Source organism: Varroa destructor, unplaced genomic scaffold, assembly GCF_002443255.2.
Source record: "Varroa destructor unplaced genomic scaffold, Vdes_3.0 BEIS01000002.1, whole genome shotgun sequence".
Taxonomy (NCBI): Eukaryota; Metazoa; Arthropoda; class Arachnida; order Mesostigmata; family Varroidae; genus Varroa; species Varroa destructor.
In genome coordinates this window covers 2,533,779-2,556,199 of record NW_019211455.1, presented here as the reverse complement: position 1 = coordinate 2,556,199, position 22,421 = coordinate 2,533,779, and the positions used below count along the sequence as shown (strand labels likewise).

Below are 22,421 nucleotides of genomic sequence, written 5' to 3'. Positions count from 1 at the left end.
CTCTAAGGTCAGTAGTTCAAGAGAATTGGCTCGAAATTCCGAGGGATCGATATAAATTAGCAGTAATTTCCATACGTGTCTTTCAGCCTGCTTTTGGCCGTTGATCGCAAGTCATTCCAACATTCGCAGCTGTATGGAATAGCAATTTAGAAATCTGTAGCAAAGACTGGTGAATTATGGGCTGTGGTACGTTTTTTTAAAGATATGTTACTATAACATTAGCGGTTGTTTCTTAGTGATTCCTTGCGGGATTCCCCCATTCGGTATGTATTGATTTTAGGGTACACGTACTAGTTCCAAGGTAGAGTTATTGTATAAAACTGATCACAGCAAAACAACATGTGGTATAGAAATGAAAAGAAAATCAATAAAGAGAGGCTTTCAACGCGACTGTGTTGTTTTTTTTTTATTCGATATCATGCTTTCACGTATTCCTTAGAAGCCTCCTAGATTACCCTTCTGTCAATGCCGAAGCTAGGCGTACGTGCTTGCATATAATAATTCCACATGATGGTACCTGGCATCCTTTGCTACTACATATCATATGGTAATTTTAGAGTGCTATTGTTGTTTGATTATGATAATAGTCATTTTAGATGGATGGATGGATGGATCGTATAAATTCACGTAGGCACTTGCAATTTGTTTTATAGATTATGCCGTATTCGTTTGTGCGCGTATGACGTGTCGACTACCAGCGAAATGTCTAAATAGCTGGTTACCATATCGGATGTGGTTCTGTAAAAAGTACGCAGCTAGCGTTATCATCATCGCCAAATTACTCCTATTTATCATATTCGTAACTAAATAATCACGCGCCTTGCGTCATGTTTTTCGAAACGCATCAGTGAAATATGGTTGATAGTTTAGACTCGGATTTGGGTGTGGAAATATCTCAATGTTTTTTTTTCCGAAACAAGCCCCTTAGGCACACCCGTTGTCCTCGCAGATACATATATGAATTTTCAAGAGCCTCCATGGGCATGCCTATAGTGCAAGCTGGCTGGATAAATCAGAGGTGGAATAAAAATTCTGGGTTTTGATGGTAATTGCTGAAGCTTTTAATTGACGGGCTGCTTAAACATGGAACAATTGTTCGCTGATAATCTATGAGATGCCGAAGCGAATCTCGGATAGTTAAGAACGATAAGGTTCTACATGAGACAGAGGCATTTGACTTGGTCTTATACTTACAAGTTAAACAAAACACACATCTGAAATCATTGTAATTAAGGAATAAATATATTTATTGGAAAAAATCCTCTCGCGCCCCTTGTTGAAGCCACTGTGAGCACCAATGGGTGTACGATCTTGTTATTCATCTAGCGGCTGAACGATTTTCTCACGTTATTTACTGCTGTTTGTTTACTGTATTGCAGTATAAAGTGGTTGTCTAGGGTCGGCCGGCAGGAGACCATTTATTTTAGCAAAGTCTCGAAACTTTTCTTGCTCACCACAAACGAGCATTGGTCGCATTATTTTATCGGCAAGGATGGCCTCCTCTGGAGTACGAGGGCCTACAGAGTATGCAAAGCGAGACCTTCTAGTTGGCCATCGAGAGATGCACTCCGCAACGTGCGAGTTCAGTGAAGAGACTTTCTGCAAAAAGACAAGAAAAGAATATCTGGTTCTAATGACCTATCGAGTTTCATTTGATCGAGAGTATGTAACGCAGTAAATATAAGGTGTAGAGTAAAATACTAAGTCTGACAAAAAATGCGTGTACAAAGTTAAAAATATTTTAATAATGGGGACTGCTCGTAGTAGAGACTACGCTAGAGAAGCATTGGACAACTTTTCACGATTCAGTCATGAGCCTAAACAACAGGCCACTTATGCTCGCCTGCTAAAAACTAATTGAAGACATGCTTTTCGACACAGCACGGCTGGTCTACGTTGATTAGGAATAGAACTTACAACGCATAGACTCGTCTGCGTAAGAGCTAATTATAATGTCGTACGGTGTAGTTACCGTAACTATATTACAGCCTATAACTTTAAAGGCATACGTAGTATAATATTCATTTAAACCACAGTCTATAATACACGTCAAGATGTCCATTTTAACAAGTAGTTGTTAAAGACCAAATACGTTATTTTGTTAGCAATTATGCGTAGGGAAATAATATTAATTACAAGCAAGCTGATATTAACACACCAGAAAACTGAGCAGGAAAGAGACGATTCAGACTATGAATTCAGACAACCGTTTGCCAAAACGGTGTACAGCGGCCCAGTGATACGCCTGAGCCTAAACTGGATAGCCAGAGTCACGTCATTGGTCATGTAAGCCGCTAGAAAATGTTTAGTAAGTGCTAATCTTAATATACTTATGACAATTCCCCAAAAAATAAATACTACAAATTGCTAGTTTCGTTTCAGGAACAAAAGCAGCCTACTTTATAGAAAAGTAGACCTATTTTAAGCTCAGCTCAAATGGAGCAAATAATGTGACAGCGTACCACGGATGTCGTTAAAGGAACACATTACGAGGTCTGAGCGTTCGCTGGCGTGTGCGTGAATCAGTTACCGAAACTGTTTAGTTTGAAGGCTGGGCAAACATGTACGCTGGTGTACCCACCGCCATCGGTTATCACTGCTACTTCCTTTGGCTGCAGCGACTGACGACGACACGTAGTTAGATGTATTTCCTATCGTCAACTAAAATGAGATGTAGTTGATTAAACATTTTGAAGTAAACTAATTTACTTCTGTCACATGTACGGGTACGCCACTATGCCTGCAGCGCCTAGGACAATCCAAGCTGAATCTCACGTGAGCTCAAACTACAAAAAGCGCATAATGTCTCTATTCAAGTTAGTTTGAAACCTGCGCTTCTAATTTAGTCCGAAATTACCAGGAACATTATGGTAAATCGAAACAGTATAGTTGAAAGGGTACGACGGTTCGATAGATGCAGGGTTGCCCCTTAAAATTTCTTAAAAATTCTACATTATTTCTGACTGGCTCTCGTCTTAGCTCTATATACTATTATTTATATCTTTATTTGATCAGACACCCTAACACTCACACTGCCACGTTTTACTCGGCGTCATTCCTCTACGTAATATAAGCTTTGTGAAATAGAACATGGGCATCACTAATGATTCAGTGATTTATTCACTATTACGCGTTAGCCTCTAATATCTTCAAAAGGACAAGTTTGAACTAGCCCGGGAGGCGAGCTGAATGTTAATGAATCGATATTTTTACCTTACACTGTATTTGTGTTAGGTTTGAATGATGAAATATACGCTAAGCTATACGGACGCTTAGAATTACTGAAAGATGCGTCCGTCTATCGTTGATGCTGCATTGACTATGCAGAGCAGTTGTCACAGTTTTAGCCAAGCCTGCTGGTCCACATCCTAATATTCAGTCTGGCAGCACATCACATACAGCAGATGCTCATTTCATCGTCAGTTAAGGTATACTTTACTGAACTACTGATCTCCATAGCAAAAGAATTATTTCCCTAGACCGGTGTACATATTCACTGTGCATTTTTCATTTATCCGTTGTGTAACTGTTGACACCTATGACCTTTGAGTTCACGTCCAGTCGGCATCTTGCTACTGCTTCTGCCGCCTGAGTAGCTGAATTTGTGTTTCTTGCGATACGCGACGGTCAAGCAAGCCGGATTTAACCAAACGTGCTTTGTTTCAGTTGAGCGTTCGTGTTCAGCGAAAAAATCGCCAATTCTCACTAATCAGTGGCATACAGACGGGGTCTCGATTGTTTGCGCGTAACGTTCACCCATTACCGGGAGAAGGGAGAAAAAATCAGGACGGAAAACGGGTAGTAAGAGAAAAATGTCATGTATGTCATCCAGTAGATGTAAAGAAAGGGTGGAGCCGTACGGGATAGAGAACGACAAATCTACAGCGGCCATAGGGAACTTCTAGCCAGTCACCCTGGACGCCGGTATCAAACAGGCTGGTGAGTAAGCCAATACGTTAGACGGGCCCTATCGCAACCAGCCATCTAAATGCTAACGATCCCGGTAGCTATAGATGATCGAAGACAGGCTCAACTGAAAGCGGCTTTTTGTTCCCATCTGTCCTTAACTTAATTTCCTTGTGAACAGCAAGAAGCGAATGTCAAGAGGAACGGAAACCGTGTTACTTTTATAAACAATTGAGTTATTTCCAGCTCGACTTCGGTGGCGCTACGATCGGTAGCGACATACAGTGAGGCATAGGCCGGGATCCAGGGACGGTCCCATAACTGCTAGGAATTTAGTCACCTAGATATAACCAATTTTCTAACTTATCACCTCAACGTTTAGAGTGAAACGAAAGACGGGTTGACAAGGCCGGGAAATGGCATGAGAAAAAGGTACAACTACTTGACAGAGTAGTTCCTTGCTAATTTATCTTTACCTAATCGAAAGCAGGAGTATTATAATGTTTGTTTTCTTGTAAGTTGTGAGTTACGGGGCATTAAGAAATCAATCATTGTTCTAACACGAAGGAACGATACCATATTTGTTTGGCCATGAGAGTAAAATGTCAATGTTAGGTAATAATTTTGAGAAAAAGTTCAAATATTCGTTTTGTTCTGGGTCGATATACGTTCGGTGTGGATGCTCATTGTATGAGCATCCACACTGAAGGCTTGGCACGGGATAAGAGATATTACTTAATATTGTTGCCCGCAGGTAAAAACGTTGTCGAGGCATTGGACCTCCTATTTGGGGCAACATGTCGTTCGCTTTCCCGCTTAATACTTCCTATAACCTACAGTTGATCTTGCGGTGGTATCTGTCTTGCAGTACGATCGTCTTTTTTTTAACACGTGCATAAAACATGGTTTTGTCGTATACATATTTCTACCTACGCACATCAACTATCAGTTAAATATAGTTAATACATAATGCCGCTCTCAAGTGTGCCCTTCTTATTTGCAATAACTCTAGAAGGGTTAATATTAGTGGCAAAACTGTGTAGAAATACATATCTACTCATGACAAATACTGCGGCTACTTAGGCAGCAGTAATCCGGTTGTACACTAGTCTTTAGCTTTTTAATACAGTTGAAATCAAGTACCGTAAGAAAACGGACCGTTGAGAGGACTCAAGATCTACGATTTGCATAGAACTTCTCTGATAAATTAGCGTACGACGTACCTTAATCGTTATGCGTGTACAATTTTTGCCATATAAATAAGACATGTTAGGACGATTTACTCACATAAACGGTAAGGGCATAAAGGAACACGTCATTTTGTTCTGGTCATCATACGCATGATTCATTTGTCAAAATCCAGTCGAAAAAGCTCATAAGAGTATTTCATATATACTATATTCATGCAAAGTAATTTCTTGCTTGGAACCAATAGAGTTTCGTGAAACGGGTCTGGCAGTTGCGTTCTTCAGCTCTGCGATATGTGCCATAGACTGCATTCTTCGCCAGCATCGCGGCAGTTCCTCCACTCGAGCTTTTTACATTAGCCAGAAACATCTGTTACCTAGTTTTCAACATGCGACGGATCGTAAAGGTCAGCCAACCGGGTGAGCCATTAAAGAATATAGTTTAATTTTCACTTGTTCAGTCGCATTTGGGACAAGTATTCTGGTTTGCAACATTGCTTCAATACCTTTTATCTTCGCTCTCAGCATTAGCGGAAAGCAACAGCGTGAAGCGTGTTGTTAACGAAAAAAACGTCACATCTAGGTCAACGATCATGGCTGCGACCATGAAACCAATTACTCTCCGTAAAGCTGAGTGATTTTAGCTTTTGACTTCGATAACCCAATGTACTTTTCTCTACGTTCTCAAAGAAACTTACAGCTATTTATATGTAAAGTTATATTTACCAGACTGCTAGGAGTAACGACAGTCTACTAAGATCGAGTTCAACTAACTTCATTCACTGATTACACCTACTAAAATAACCGAGAGGTAAATAAAATTACAGGTAAAAATAGACCGATGAGTAGTTAGATTGCGCACCCAAGACGAACGTCTACATCACATGAGTATAGTAGTATGTTGTACGATGATGATATTGTAACATATTGTATATGGAACACTTCGTAACTTGTTTTTATAATCTATCGAAAATGCCGGCTTTTCTCGAAACTTCTAAGTAATTTTAGGCTGGATTTCAATAAGTCCTTCAAGGTAACATTGATTTCAAGCCAAGTATGCCGGTCTAGCTGTTTCATATGTCGATTTCAGTGCTTGCGAGGCTGTTCCATTTGCTGATTAAAAGAGTTCATTTTATGAGGAGATTCTGACCCAATTGCCAGACTCGACAACCCATCTTTAAGGACAAATCAATATTTATTGCCAGCATCTCGAGTCATAGTATTCAGGATTTCTCGCAATGGCTACTTTTGGCCGATAAGTTTTACAGTATATTGAAATTACCTGCTGTTAAGGTTATGCTGATCGCACAAATGATTTATTCATCTCCTCATTTGATACCATAAATGTGGCCAAAAAAAAAAGCAGAAGCTTTTTCATTTCCTAGCTTTCTAGCAAAGCCAGTTATATATATATATAAATTCGCCTGTGGAAACATATTTTCTTTTCGACTATAGAAAAAGTGTCTACAGTACAAAAGTCATAATTTTTCATTTTTAAAAGATATCATTCGATCGAAACGGAGTTCTCTCATCTGGGCGTTCATTGGCACAGAGATTTGATGTGCGTCTATGGCGTATTTCGATTCCTCGAAATTCATCGCTGAAGTACCGCAATCAGTAAACAAAGTATGAATATTACTATTTTTATTGATTTTGCGCGTACTGCACTTCTAACATACTTGGCCATGTATGTTAATTGTTGTTTTTTCTGCCTTTTTTTTTTTTATGAGAAGGCAAGCGAACTGCATATCAGTCAGCTAAAAATTTATATCTCGCCATTTTTTTGCTTGTTTAAGCGAATTTATTTAGATGGCATACGCCGACGTTATTAGAGCACCAAACTGTATGAACTGGTCTGAAGTAATACTTAACGGTAATGCAAGACGTAAAATTCGAAATCTTAGTAGACTCTTTCAATTAAGTAAAATCTACACACGCAGGTGATTTCCTTCCGAGATCGATATTCTTTGTTTTTCGTGATAAATATGGCGCAATATTATGCTCATACCAATATATTATATTACTATTGTTCAACTGTATCTTAGGATGTCTAGATGTTTACGTTTTTTTTTTTTTTTTTTTTTTATAGCTTATACGTACGTTTTCATACATACTACACGACAAATATGTGAAGTAAATCGATGATTTTTTCCGTACATCGGTATAAACACAGCTTGAAATAACAGATGGAGGCAGTAAAGGCGCTACTCAATAGTACCTCAATGTGGCTTGAACTGTTGAAGTGCGCATAGCTTGCGTTCGACGAAACCATAATCACTCCGCAAGGAATACAGCGACACAAGGGACGATCTGCAACCTCGTCTTCAACGGACGAGTGATCGATTGGGAAATTCCTCATTGTCCTGGAAATTTTCTTGTAGATACAATAACGTACAAGTCGTGCATAATGTTATTGAAAAGACTTTGTGTTTAGCTCCCTTTGTCTAAGCGATGCGGAAACTGATCCTTTAAAATGCACTTATACTTATTGTTTCTTTAGAAACTACTAGAAGAAAGTTTTTCAAAACATCCCTTGTAAATAAAAATCATATCGTCTGGCCAGAATAATTTCGAATCATGGCTGCAGTCGAAATGCTAATATTTGCAGATATTACGTTGTCCGAATATTCGCTTCAAGTTTTCATGTTTAAGTTGAACTTTTAAAATTAAATTAAATTTGATATTAAATTAAAATTTATAAACAGTTAAATAAGCGTCATAAATAATCATAACTATATTATAAATCATAATGATATTATTTCTTTTCAATTTCGCGAGGTTACTTGAGGTACATGAGGTTTGGCGTTGTCATCAAATAAACAACAAAGGGTCTATGAGTCCCTTGAAAAATTCTGCATCAATTGTTTCATTTTTAGAGAGTTTGTCGTAATAGAATATATCATTGATGCCCTTTGCATCACTTTACGTCCGAGGCCACTCGACATTGTCATTGAGCCTGATTTCTCTTTAGGGTGACTCCATTCTTTCACTTGGTCTTTTTCCGACTGGCGATAGGTGTTAGAACCATGCCCTGTGTATGGCGACTGTATGCTCCAAGTTCCGCAAATTACACGCGGGATGCGTTACACGCATTTCCAACTGTCTTGCAGTTAATTTACTGGGGACCCGATATTTACTCAATGCCTACATTTTCAGAATTTGGGTAACAATTATGTAACATGCTGCTAGTGAAATGTCAGTTTGGGCTACTAAAGCTTTTACACACCGAGGCTGGGCTTCGTGAAAAGCTTCTTCGATTGTGGCAATGCGTTATTGTTCTTCGAGTCCCGACATCTGGCCACTTGTTCGCTGGTCCCCAACAATTCAATCTCCGTTTTTTAAGTGTTTGGGCCCCCACTTAGGTACTGTGCTGTTCCTAAAGTCTGCCTCGCCTAATGTCTTTAGCAGTCTCTGATGAGCTGCCTTCATCCTCAAGGAACAAAATATTATAACTGAGTGTCGAGCTTTAAGTCTAAAAGGTGTTTTTCCTTCTCAACTCATTTCTCCCGGGGTGAATTCAACCGACGTGTACGCCATTTCTAAAAGACTGGAGCTTTTACCAGCCAAACTTCGTCGATTCGCGATGCGTACTTTAGAAATCATTCGATTTCAAAGTTCGCTTGCAACAAGCCGTACATACAACGTCCTATGGCACAATCGAAGCGGAATCTGGTCATGTCAGAGTAATAACTAGTGTTGATGTGGACGTTCTGTTTCTAGAAGCTGCACCTGCGTCTTTTGCACTTGGGAATTTTTAATATTTACAATTAACCAAGGAAATGCTGTCGTGATAACTCCAGTCGATGTTGAACCTTCTATACCTTCCGTTGGAGTCCTTACGAAGAATTTACCAATTAGGTTTTTGGCAATAAGTCACTAGCTCAATTTTTTGGTCGAAAACTTGGACGGTATCACTTCGAAAGCAAATGTCTTTGATATGGCGCTGCAGTTTTACGAAAAACTATTATCCTATTACGATTTTAGGGCTATACTTTATAGGTACACCATACGACACCACGGCAAGCGCGGGCTTTTTTGCTTTGAAATTCCAAGCTTTCAGTAGTTGCTGGTATCAGCAATCGATAAGCTATTACGGAAATTAAGCACACGTATATTTAGAGTGACCTTAACGAACTCGAGTAACACCAATATACCATAATTAATGTTCTCTAATAACTGTGAAGATGGGTGGAATTAGTTGGGCGTTTATTAGGGCCGTACAAACGCCCGAAACTCTATTTCAGTCTTAGAACTACTGATAGGTTTCGCTTTATTTAGTTTATAGGCAGATACTTGCCTATTGTAGAACGTGAATCTTTGCTCACTCGTGGCCTGTTGGTAGTTCAATATCACACGTTCGCTGTTGGTCACCTCAACCTGATCCGGCTGTATAGTAATGTATGGCCTAGGCTGAACTAACGATCTAGTTGACGTTGCGTTTAATGGAACGTACTCATTTTGACGAAGATAGAACGACATAAAGCATAGGGTAGCGTGTGCCGCCCAAAGAGCTTTATTCCCGCTATACCCTAACGATAATACGCCATTCTCAGTAGTATTAACGTTCGGACAGGATCTACATAAGAGATCCACTCGAATATTTGTGTAGAAGCGTAAAGTACGCAGTGTTTTAGAAATATGATTAGCACCAATTGCACTAGCATACGAAAAAAAAAAAAAAATACTTTTAAAGGAACACACTCACAAATGAATTTTATATAACTGTGTCTGCATTGAACTGGTGAGAGGGTAATTTCATTTTTCAGCTTACTTTAAGCAAAGAAGGTTTTCGAACAGAGTAACCCCGCCTAGTAAAGAAATTAACGCGATTTTTCGTGGCTGTCTTCTACCGTTTAGGTTCGTCGGTTAAAGAAGAAAGCATCTATGGAAGCAAGCCATCGATAAATTCATTTTTGGATTTTTGCTTCTTGGCTTGAACCGTCTATTTTCCAAGCCGTGTTAATAAAATATGAATCCAATGAAAGTTTCCGTTCCTTGTTGGTTGCCAAAGCTTTATGGAGTCATCAAGTGTTGTCATAAAAAAAGAGATCACGTCAGGCGTTTTTTAAGTTAGTAGGGTTTTCGTATTGTCAATTTGTTGATTCAGTTTGACGAGTTCAGTCTAGGCGTTCTTTGCATTTGTCATTATAGAGCGTTCCTGTTAGGCCCTACCCAATCCCGGTGATGGCTAGAACCTCTATTACATGGTAGAAACTCCATTTTATATGTATTATATATCCAAATCTATATATGCCCGTAAGAAGATTTTACAGAAGACTTCTCTAAACGAAAAATTCTTTACAGTGATGATTTCGTACACAAAACGTGAATTTAAATTGAAGATGACGGTCATGGCCTGAAACAACTGATCACGAACGGAAGAGAGAGACAATATCTTCTCCGAGGAACAAAACATTACCAGTATGCCGGCAATGCTAATAAAGAGACGCACAAAAGAAGGTTGCGTGACTACGAAGTCGAGTGCGTGCAGCTCACGACTTCCGGAATAATGCTTAAAGAGTCGGAAGTTGTCAGGGGCTCCAGGCAGAGATCCGACTAATTCGGTAGAGACAGAAAAACTTTTGCGTCGCCCAATCCTTTGAGCTGTTCATGTTGAGGTTCATCCGAAACTTAGCTCTCCTTCTTGGTCATAGGGCTGGTTGTAAAAGATCTTTTTCGGATTTCCGAAGCCAACTTCGCTAATAAATGAGTTCCTTGCTTACCGTGCGAGCAATGGTATGCATGATGGTCTAGCGGTTAGCTAAAGCACTTTCACTTAGTTCATGTGGGGCCAGCTTTACAGTCTTTAATGCATGCACGCGGCTATCGACCTTGATGTGAGTGACTTTCATCTGCGCAAGAAGTTCTTCAGATGACCGAGCCGAATTTTCCAGTAATGGAGTTCGCAACTTATCCACATTATCATTGGACCATGGTTTGTACTTCAAGTGATGATTTACGGTTTCGAGACGTTCAAACAAATTTAAGAGAACCCTGTCCGAACGACTATTGATTAGCTTTTAACCTTCTATACAATTGTCGCTAAAAAAGAGGGCAGTTAATTTTAAATTAAATGGTCAATTACATTGGGCAAGTGGAAAAAGTTAAAGATTACCAAAGTTACTTTCTGACAGATCTAAGAGTGTATCCGGTGCTAATCGCAATGGAATCGATTCCGAGAAGACATAGCCATAACGACAAAAAATAACGCAATACACGTGAAGCCTCTTCCCGTGGTCAGCTTCGTTCTTCAAGACCTCAGAATTTTAGCTTTAAAGCAATTATTATTGATTTTGCTATTGAGGCGGCGACATTTTCGATGCAGGACACAAAAACTGCTGTATTATTTATATTCAAAATTGATTACTGGTCTATCTGCTGTTTGCCATAAGATACCATTGGCCCTGGCTATTTGTTTCACATTTGATCATAACGCCTATCAGCTTTGATGGCCAATAGTGAAGAAGCGCAGCATCGGTGTCATTCTCATTGAAAATAACGGAAAAAAAATATCGAAAATTACAGCATGACATCTGCACAGCATGCGCTCGAACTATTTAAACGGGGTCTCGGGGCTTGCCCAGTCTCACAGAAGTCGCAGTGTAATTTAGTTCTAATTTTGACCATCAAACAGTTTAATTAGAAAAACCTGTTGCGCAATATTCGGAGCCATTTATGGGCTTGATTATTTTTCAATCCTGAGCGCTGTGTATTGATGCATACTAAATTTCTCCGTTAAGGACCGCTTCATATAGCCTGCCTGCCCATACATCTAATGACTTGCAGTCCTTTACGCTGCATGACTTGTAATGTGGTAAATTATTTCATTATAGTCTGTTAAGCCTTTAGGCCATTAAGTGCTTGCAAGAAATATTAAGTTCCTCGACGAATCAACCGTTCATCCTTCAAATATAAAATCTTATCACTAATAGAGCACGTATTGCGCAGGCGCTTCAATGAGCGGTGCTAGGTACATACGAATAGAGAGGATGGAGATATTCCATGATGATGAGAGATAGCACCATGCATGCTAGATACTTATGGGTGCTTTGGGTGAACGGTTTTCAAGAATATTGTACATCAGCACACAGTCTAAATCGTTCGTACGATCTGATCGACATGATCATGAGCATCGGGACAAAACGAGCGGCACGTGCTACGACGGCCTATCATATGGAATCTGACTGTAACTGATATACAGAAATCAAGCATTATATTGGTAAATACAAGCGTTCTGTATTAGCATAGGCTGCTGATGTGCGAACACAAAAACCTAACCGAAATACGTTTGTAACCTGTATAGATACTTGTCGAAGACCCTCTACAACAGCATGGTCACAACTGAATATTATCAAAGCATGTAAATACTTGCACATTAAATATTTATTTAGTCAAAACAAAGATAATTTAATCAGACTTGCCTCGTTGTTGTGGCCCGACAAAAGAAACGTATCGAATATTTACAAGCGGAGTGCGGTGTTGTTTGAGCTTTATGGAGGTACCTATTCAAGACGCAACGACAGATGTTCACATTACGTCCACGCAGGTCGGGTGAGGTACGCCACTGTTGAGTGTCCCTGATAATCTACACTCAATGAGGACAGCTTAATAGCTTCCAAAAAACAGTAACAATAGAGAACTACTGGCCCAAGTGGGCACTCGATTGGTCATTACTGCGTGCGTGCGTGCTACGCATCCTGCCTGGACGAGCACATGCCATGCAAATGAGAAGCCCATAGCTGAATAGAGTTTGGTGCGCCTTGTAAGATCGTATGCGGTATAATGCAAATGTCGATCTAGCTTACATAAGTCTCGTATCCAACCGAGGACACCGATGCGTCTATATATTGGAAAACGATGTAGAGGTGCGGCCAGTGATATGCATGCGCGATTTATCGTTCGTAAGAAAAAATAGAATCCGAAAATATCACAATCACTGGGAATGCAGTTTTTTAAGGCCTAAACAGAAAATGAGGACGGCGGCAAGGACGACTCATATCTGGTAGAACGACAAAAGGCCTTTCCATGGCATTTCCTTAAGTGGCACGAATTTAGCTGCGTAGGTAAATTAGCGGAAGTAACATAAGACAACCGGGAAGTTCAGAAGCGATATTTGCCTTTAAGAATAGATTACTTTTAAGTATCGTATTTGCTTCTCAGTATTTTCGTTCTGAATGAAATTTGAAATGATAGAACCGAAAGCTGCCAGGACTCAGCTATAGGTATCGATGAAACCTACGTACAATTCGCGTATCGTTTAGTGCGCATTCGCTATAAAGCTTCCATGTTCGTGTAGATAGTAAATTATCCAATATTAGACCAATTTTATATATTTTGTAAATGGGCGTATTAACCTAGCGTGTATATATCTATTTTATATGTAACTAGGCGATTGTCTACGTACTATATATACAATGTCACGAAAGGGCCACTCCTATTATATATAATAAGAGTATATGTTAAGAAGTTCGCAAGATTAACAAATCGATTTTATATGAGTATTATTTAGTCGGCTTTTTTAAAATAGCTCCAGATAGATCTCAGCGAAAAAGCGAAGGAGCGTGAATTGCCAGGAAATTTCCGACGCATCTTCAGAATAGAACGTCATTTAATAGCTTTAAAGGAAGATTGTCTAATTTCTATAATAAAAAGTCCATCAGGTACACTACGACATTAGGTAGAAGCAAAAAATTTACATTCTAATCGAGTAATGAAAGAAATACGTTTTCATTAAAAAATGCTAAACATATTTCATTTTAATTAAAATGTTTAGGGCTCAAAAATAAATGGCTAAGTATCTAAAAGACATAAAAAGATATCAAGTCCTTATTTTTGTAATGACCTTTTTTATATTTAGAGAACTTTAATAAACTGAATTAAAAAATGGACAAAAGGATTTTAGTTTTGTTTTTTTTTTAAATTTGCGTCTCTCCGATTATTTAAGTTTTTTTCTTTAGCGTTTTTGACCATGCTCGTCCATTTCCATGCTATAAAAAAATACGAAAGTACCGCGACACTAAATTCTCAACAAGTTCTCATAAATAAGTAGTATTGTTGAAATTTCGGAGTTTTAAAAAGCATTCGAAATAATTCCGTCAAACGTTTTTAGTAAACTCACATAAACCATTATATTTCATTGTATGATTTCATCATTATGATGAAAAAGAATAAATTTGTAAGAACGATTGTTTTCGTCGTAAAAAAATTACACTGATAGACATTTCGATACGCATTACTATAGATATATATAGGAATAGTTATCGAGTACAGCGGTGGTGAGTACGTTTCGAAACAGCAATAGTTAGATGTGGTTCAAAATAACGTCTAAAATTATTTGAGGAAACGACAGTTTCTTTGAAAGCAGGAAATTTATGAAACAGGTTTAGGATTCGCAATAAACTCAGCAGAAACTCGGAACAAATGATTCGTCCGCATCCTGTAAGTACAATCTAATATACGCGTTTGTATTAAACGAGAAAAATCAACAGAAAACAAATGAGCTTGCTCCAGGCGAAGCCATTGTAGACACCTTGTGCCGAGTAATCACAGCTGCACACAATTACTCATAATAGATCATTATAATATTATATTATAATTATTAATCATAATAACGCAAAAATCCAGTATTTGAAAGTAAATATTGTAATTTGCTAGTGTACTTCAGTTTCATCGTTTGATATAGTTGTCGAAAGCGTTTCCATTAGCAAGTTACTGAAGGAAACGAAACTCGGTTGTTTCTCTCCACGTATACATCGTCCCTCTCCATGTGTTCAACTATACCCGCCCCGAGGGCCTTTTTGCCCCTTTCACACCTCTCCTGTCGACCATGTAGAAACATCTAAATCGTCTAAATAGAGAAAAGTTCATTTAAAAGGCCGGGCTACGCAAAAGGGCCTGGCCTGAACGGATTTCCGATACTCTTTGTCGAACTGAAGATTTCTTTCGAATCGTCCTGCTACTGCTGAGCATATCATGGCCCGTGTAGCGCGGCCTTCTTAGTTGAAATAAAATTTTCTATTGCTGATGAAGTGCGAGAATACCCTAAGTTGAGCCACCTTAGACTAACTCGCAGCGATCTCCTAAGGCAAGCGTTATTTCTATAATATAGATAATTTTTTCTCTAATATTAGTAAGTTATCCTACAAGACAACTGCGTTAACAGCTTTGTCTGGCATTTATGGAACAATTGCTTTACATGTACTACAGACCTCCATATATATCTCTGACGATTCTTCGACAAGACATACCTTAACCACGGCCACCTGTTCTCATTTAATGCATAAATGAAGTTTTCGTACCATTCGATCCATGGGAGACATATAAAGCTGTCGTATAGCTAATCGCAGATTCTAGTTACGAAGTCTTCGGTTTGCCATCGCTTTAAGGTAATTTTGACATTAAACAGTTGACGTGGAAGCAGTGTCTTCAACTATAGTCAGTATACTGTTTATCAATGAAACCACAGGTTTACAATAACACATATAATTAATTTCCTAAAGCTTCTACACAGAAATAGCGGAAGATGTGCGAAAAGTTTATGATATTATTAAGGGGTCATATCAGGAAGTATGTGTAAAGGTGTCATTCAAATAAGCAAAACTGCCAGCTTAAAAATTGATTTTTTGACTGACGTCCTCGTTGAGAAACGCTGCCAGCTGCGGGGTGCAGGATCATTTGCTGGTCGATTATTTGCCTATAAGAGTCACTGAATTGTGAAAGCCTCAAACGTGTACCTTTCGCCTCAACTTGGAAGTTCATTTTCGTTATGTATAAAGAGCCAACTTTTTTAATTTCTATTATTTTAAAATAATTTTTTTTTAGCTCTAGACAGCGTAAATATATTGTCTTGTTATTATATATCGCTTGATTTGGTTAGTGGGGAATTGTCTTGTAACAAAAGGACACCCCTCAATAAGCGCTTTCCGAATGACTAGGACTGACAAGTCCATACCGTAAGGCCTCATCATGTCCACAAACGTAACAGTTTTCAGTTGACGCAAAGCTTTTGCTCAATAACAATAGCAGATTGAAGAATGTTTAGCGTGGCAATCACAATGAACCTAGATTTCATTATTGTTTGAATTAGAATAGACTAACTTCCTTGTCCTTAGCCAGTAGAGTTGATATAGGGGAAGAATAAACCAAGCTGATAAAACAGCATTTGATGAGCGCTTCATTAAGAAAAAGATCTACTAAAATTTCTCATATTATTATATTGTGCGTTGACGGGCTTAAAAAATTGTGAGGACTATTTATTCGTGTGACGTTTTATTTATTTCAAGTTGTCCATGCCAGTTTATGCCCTCGATTTAGTTGGAATTACTTCATAGGCCCGTTCATCGTATCGCTTTTTAGCAGCTCGTCGAAGGCCTACGCTTTGTATCGTTATAATTATCCTTAAAACTCCGCGCTGACTAGTCCACATCAAATGATCTTTACCTCTAAGCTGTTATCAGCATCTCCAATCGTTTACTTCCCCTTGATTCTCAATAGAATTCTACTACTGCTGAACGCTGCAACCGGTTAATTTTGTGCCATTCTACAAGTGTCGACGACTCATTGCGCCGCAGCTAGCAGATCAAGACGGTTGTACAGGGTTACCAATTTTTTCTCGTCCATGTTCTTCGATTCGTTTTTGGCTTAAGCCGATCGTCCGTTCCTAACTGGAGTAGAAACAGCCTCTCATCGAATAAGCCAAAAACATTGTGTTGTCCAATATGGTAAGCCAGTATTTTCCTTTCACGGCTTCTGTCTGCGTATTTGTAGCACTGACGATGGGAACGCTGATTATTTCTAGCGAAGCTAGAAGCCCTATGCGATTCCGTACCGCGACAGATGTCAGGGAAGAAAGCTGCGAATCTTTGCTCGGATATAAAGGCAAGTGCCGGTCTTACCACGTATATATACTGAAAACTTGCCAATGCTTCAGTGACCACAAGTCTGGGCAAGTAAAACAGATACCAGAACGGTGCCGCGATTTCGTTTGTAAGGAAACTAAGCCCACCTGTATTAGCGACCCAGATAAGCCTTATTCCGTATGCACAACCTGTGAGCAATACGTGACAGGTGTTAATCAGTCATGTATCAAAGCCGGTCTGTGCTACGAAATAAGTGACAACTTGTTTTGTTGTCAAACCGGCTACCAAGCTGAAAAGAACGAGTGCGTAGACATTGATGAATGTGCCGTACATAAAGATACCTGCGACCAAATCTGTGAGAACCACCCCGGAACCTACTCCTGCCGCTGCAAAGAAGGTTTTCAAGAGGTTGACGAGCGGTGTATTCCGCAAGATGGATGCGTTAAACTGAATTGTTCACACATGTGTATTCAGACGGAGAAGGGAGCTAAATGCGATTGCCAGAGGGGCTATAAGCTCGTAAACAGTACTCAATGCGTCCTACAAGAGCGCGTTTGTCCAACAGGCTATCATCTCGACGTCGTCGAGAACGCATGCATGGTGTTAGGGGTCGATCCTCAGCTAATTTTTGTAGACGATAGAACAAACAAAGTGTACGGTGTTCTCATCCATAAGAACGATTCAATCGATGACTTGGGTCTGGTCGGAATGTCTGCTAATGGGCTTGCCTATGATACGACAAAACATGTGGCCTATTTCGTTGGCGATAACCTCACTGCAATGTATTTTGATGCAAAAGGCATTCAGCTCACGACAACCAAGCTCAACCACACTGGCAGGTCGACAGCTTACGACTGGCGCGCGCTTGCTTTATATGTCCTCGATTATCAGACACTGACGTATTGGAATGTCTCTTATACGACACCCCTTTTTGAAGCTGAACTATTTGCACATGACGGAACTATACGCGACATTGTCATAGAACCTTTTAACAGCTGGCTATTCTGGGCCGGTAGAGGCTACGTGATGAAAACGACCTTGCAAGGAAAGCAACTGGTTAAAGTATTTAGCATCTATAAGCACTTGCAAACAGAAAATGCTGACAGTGAGTGTTTAGCAATTGATAACACTGAGATATACGACCCATTTATTTTCTATGCCGCCAACACTCATTTGTTCAGCTTCGACTCATCCGGCACCCACATAACGTTCCATACTTCCGACTTGCCGGGACCCGTGCTTTCGATGGATGTTTTCGAAGACTGGGTTTATATGGTTATAAAAGGTCAAGGCGGTAAGTGCGGGAGAAATTTTACTTTTGATTTTCTCGCTTTTTCTCTTGAGAGCTTCTATAGCATTCGAATTGGAAATTTGGCGCGAAAAACACATCATGAACTATACGTCTTCTGGATACAACTTTTCGCTGGATACTGACAGCTATCAATTAGTTGCATTTTCATCGTTGAGCCAATGAATAAAGCTTGCAATTGTTTTCCCTCACTTACATGTTACATACGTTCATTCAGAACCGTGCAGAAGTGCACGATACGGTTATGCATCGATAATACGAAGATTGTTTTCGCCTCTTCAATTCGCTGACTAAAGACGACTTCAATGCTGTTATGATCCAATCTACTAATAGGCATCCACGCACGACGAAAAATCGACCCTGTGATCGTTACTACTCTGTTCAGGGGCCAAAGCGCGAGGGCTATCTATATAAATCATCCGTTGCGTCAAAACGACAACTATATTTGGTCATGCACAGCGGTAGGCTATAAAAATCTTTCATGATTCAAGTTACCGAACTTATTTGTCAAAAATTATGCTATGCAATGAATAGTAAGCCAGAGAGAAAAGCTCTGGTGCTGTTTTTTTTTTTGTTTTTTTTTTTAACCAATAAGAAACACAGCAAAACTAAACCTTTGCTTAGGCTCGCGCTGGTAAAGCAACAAAAAAAAACCTTATGGATTTTAAGATTCAAACAAAAATCTCAATGTTCCTTCGGGTGCACTGCACGACGCACCCGAATCAGTAAATGAGACTAAGCTGACGTATTCTACATTCACTGTCGCGTATGTCCAATCTATTCAACTCGACCTTGAGAGCGTCGAAGACATTGTCTGTTTCTGTGAGACGTTACTAGAATTGCTCACCTTGTTAGAACGCCATGACGCAGATCGATGTGTTCACGCATGTATGATTGTATCTAATTCTACAGGAATGCGAGCAGCTCTGTTTCCGTTTAAGTAATCTGGAATCTGTCTGTGCCTGTCGGAAAGGTTACCGGCTGGCACAAAACCGTCGTTCATGCAATGAGATCATTTTGCGCGAGGAAACAGAATGCGTCACACCATCCCCAAATTCAAGCCAAGAATACAGAGGTTAGTCAGGGAACAATCTCTATTGGTAAACCTATGTAAATCACGAAACAATCGTACGATTGGCTTGATATTGCTGGATGCAACAAAAACAATGTTGTTGAAAAATATTTTCATTAAACTCTTTCTTTTCGCATCAGAATACTTAATATATATATATATATATATATAAAGTTGTAGCTTTTTTAGTATTTAAGAGAACATTGATACTAAGAACAATGACATTAGCCATTAGCATGATTCTTTGCCATAGTTTTCATTCTTTTTTCATAAAAGCTTTGTACTATTATATATTACCTAATCTACAGAAAAGTTTCTAAGACTTTTTTTTCGGTGAGGGCGTTTGCTTGAACAAGACGTTATTAGTTAATTCAATGTAATTTGCGTGTATCGTCGTTAACACCACCAGTCATAATTCGTTCCTAAGCGTGTCAGCCCTATATATAGTATACGTTACTTCTGGAGGGTTATTATAATCATTCCATTTCGACAGGTTCGTACTTATTGCACGGTTAAAATGGGCGATGAACATTTATACTTTTTTTTTTTTGTTTATGAGATACGAGAGACACTTAAATTTGCCCATTTTATTGTTAATAAAAATATTTTTGAATTTTCTAGCTTTAATGCATAGATTTCAAGGCGCTTTCGTAGACTTTTCTGAGACTGATCATATTCTAGTAGTATATATATATATATATAAAAGCTTTTTATGTTGCGTAGGACTTATTTTTTACACTTAAATTTATTATTATTATTAAAAAGATATGAATCTAACGAACCAGGTGTTTCGGAAGCGACTTGGTTACGGAAACTTTCTGGTTTTCTGTGGCTTATAGCTTACTCAGTAAAAAAGGAATTCATCAGTGCTGCCGCAATAGAATCACTTGTGAATAGCACTTAAGAAAAATATCAGCGTGTACAGTCAACAATATGGATTGCAACCAAATTTTCAAGTCCATTCTTACTTAGCAAAGTTAAATTTTACCGCCCTAAGTTACTCTCATGATAGCCTGCATAAAGTATTTATTAATTTAGAAATATTAACCAAATGTTTAGAAAATAAGCATATACAGTTCCAGTTTCCAAATGTATATATGAGAGTATAGCCATATCGACACAAAAACGTAAATATATAGCCAGACCCAGCGTAGACATCGCTTCCCAATTTTTCCTATGTTCGATATGGCGAACGGGTCATTTGTAGCCTACGTTTGTTTACACGGTAATTGTATCCACAGCTGACACTTGCAGACGATTTTTAGGTCAAATTCTGTATTGCAGTTTCGTACACGACTACTGCTCCCCCATTAGAAGCTACTATATCAATCTATTAGAATTAAGATGGATTTCCATAGGCCGAAATCCTGCTTATTACAAGTTGCGTTTAAAAACATGTCCCATGAGATAACTTGTGACTGTTGTCCTAACGGTTTCTGCTATTCGAACGACACACAGAAGCGGAAAGCGTCATTCGATTGTATAGTGGTTAGCTAGTTGATCTTCTCGGTTTGGTAAATATGCGTATCGGGCAAATACTATAAACTTAGTCAGCAAAATACTGCTTAAAAATCAGCTAAAAAGATCATAACGTTGTTTTCCAACACGCTGTTAACTTTCTTCTGGCTGGAATACATGTCTGCACCCACTTTTAGTTTCCATGAATGGCAAGACTGACCAGTTAAATAGCTTATTGATGTTACTGAATAGCATTGTCATTTATTTTCCTTGGTATGGCTAGAGGCTGTTTCCTTTGCCACGTGTCTACAAGGATCTATCAAAGTCGATTATTATCATCATCTTAGTATGATCGTTATCAACTGCAAGGGACGCCTATATTCGTTTCGATTGAATATTGAAGACAAAAACAATCTAAGTGTCCGTCAGAAAATTACAAATAGCAGCATAACTCAGGAGGTCAGCATTATCTAGCTGGATCCTTACCATTACCTGGGCCTCAAGGAAGGTGTATGCTTGATTGTTATATTATGTGGGCGTTTGAATTAGGGCAGACTTCTGAAACATACGCGTAGCAAATATGTGCTCGTTGTAAAGCTATAGGTTGGGAAAGTTCAATTTAACGATGCTTAACTGTTTCATTTTTCTACGTGGAATGTTTCGTTCCAGATGTTATGGTGATGCCTGAAATGGGCGACTCGCCAGAGACATACCGCATCGGGGAGAATTCGGATAGGCCGAGTGGCCGATTTGCACTAATTACAGGTTTCGGACTAGTTCTTCTCCTAACGATATGTGTTAGCCAGATGTACCTGCTGTGGGTGCTCGGCCTGCGACATCAGTTCGGCAATAGCTTTGATGTATTAGCAAGATTCACTCCACAACATGACTCCATCTCGATTATGCAATTGTCAGAAAACGAAAGGCTTTAAAAAGGCCACCAAAATCTCAGAAAGAAACCCACATAGGAGAAATGCAATACATAGAATAAAGCTCAAGCTGGGTATCAAATGCTTACCTAATGATACCGTTTGTAAGGTAAAAGTGCGTCAACAACACTGTTTCTATGCGTAACTTTTAAAAAAGGTACAAAAAAAAAATGTTATCCTGTTTGTTGTTGAATTTTCTCGTTTTTAAAGCAGGGGTAGATCTGTAAACCTGTAGGATTATTCGTAATGATCTACAACTATTCGTAGCGTACAACGCCGTCGTTTTGCTACGTTCATGAGCATGCGTACCACAAGTGACGTGATGTCACTCATTCGTATACAACGAAGATTTATAGATACGCATGAAATATGTCTACAGTCTGCGTTACAGGGTATTATTATATGTAGAGGCAAATAAAATGCTGGAGTTTAGCAAAAGGTAAAAAAAGATTTGGGTATGCTTTTATTCCTTAGATAAGCTATTTGGTAGAAGATGGTGAAACTCTATTCAACAACACTATAGGTAAAAAAAAAACCCACATTCTAGCAATAGTATTGTAGTTGGATAAGCGATAGCAAGTGAATTTTCTAGTTACGATCAATGTAAAACCTATCTCGTATGTTGATGTGGAGTGGGGAGCTGCGTACTCGCTTGAAAAAGCTAAAGTTAAAGACATAAGCATCCGTCGAAGAAATAGAGGT

The 22,421-nt window shown here is 39.0% G+C and overlaps 2 protein-coding genes across 13 annotated transcripts; one reads left to right on the top strand and one right to left on the bottom strand.

Annotated features, from left to right (window-relative positions):
• Positions 1-1,220: 1,220 nt before the first annotated feature.
• Positions 1,221-19,163, bottom strand: LOC111245520 (uncharacterized). 12 transcript variants are annotated; one of them, XR_015321034.1, is made up of 5 exons: positions 12,515-12,811; positions 7,194-7,456; positions 3,214-5,470; positions 2,463-2,661; positions 1,221-1,599 (listed from the first exon to the last, which is right to left on the bottom strand). XR_015321034.1 is itself a non-coding variant. In XM_086980016.1 (3 exons), exons 1-3 carry the CDS (start codon positions 19,146-19,148, stop codon positions 1,366-1,368), a joined length of 420 nt encoding a protein of 139 aa, XP_086836142.1. In that variant the 5' UTR covers positions 19,149-19,163; the 3' UTR covers positions 1,221-1,365. The 12 variants fall into 12 exon arrangements, 3 of the variants coding, with proteins under 3 accessions (XP_086836142.1, XP_022649719.1, XP_086836141.1); XR_015321035.1 differs by having other exon boundaries at positions 3,219-5,470; positions 7,312-7,456; XR_015321037.1 differs by having other exon boundaries at positions 3,544-5,470; positions 7,312-7,456.
• Positions 16,604-22,169, top strand: LOC111245519 (uncharacterized). Its single transcript, XM_022793983.2, has 4 exons — positions 16,604-18,245; positions 18,594-18,721; positions 19,173-19,335; positions 21,460-22,169. The coding sequence occupies exons 1-4, from the start codon at positions 16,811-16,813 to the stop codon at positions 21,720-21,722; spliced, it is 1,989 nt and encodes a 662-aa protein (XP_022649718.1). The 5' UTR covers positions 16,604-16,810; the 3' UTR covers positions 21,723-22,169.
• The last annotated feature ends 252 nt before the right edge of the window (positions 22,170-22,421 follow it).

Bases quoted from the DNA above. Each gene is read 5' to 3' on its own strand.
- LOC111245520 (XM_022793984.2), bottom strand. From the start codon at position 12,122: ATGCATGGTGCTATCTCTCATCATCATGGAATATCTCCATCCTCTCTA. The intron at 7,468-12,071 runs GTATGTACCTAG...TGTATCTACAAG, and splicing joins TATCTCCATCCTCTCTATTC to AAAATTTCCAGGACAATGAG. The intron at 1,600-7,311 runs GTACTATTGAGT...GTCTTTTTGCAG, and splicing joins ACAGTTCAAGCCACATTGAG to AAAGTCTCTTCACTGAACTC.
- LOC111245519 (XM_022793983.2), top strand. From the start codon at position 16,811: ATGGTAAGCCAGTATTTTCCTTTCACGGCTTCTGTCTGCGTATTTGTA. The intron at 18,246-18,593 runs GTAAGTGCGGGA...ATCTACTAATAG, and splicing joins GGTTATAAAAGGTCAAGGCG to GCATCCACGCACGACGAAAA. The intron at 18,722-19,172 runs GTAGGCTATAAA...CTAATTCTACAG, and splicing joins ATATTTGGTCATGCACAGCG to GAATGCGAGCAGCTCTGTTT.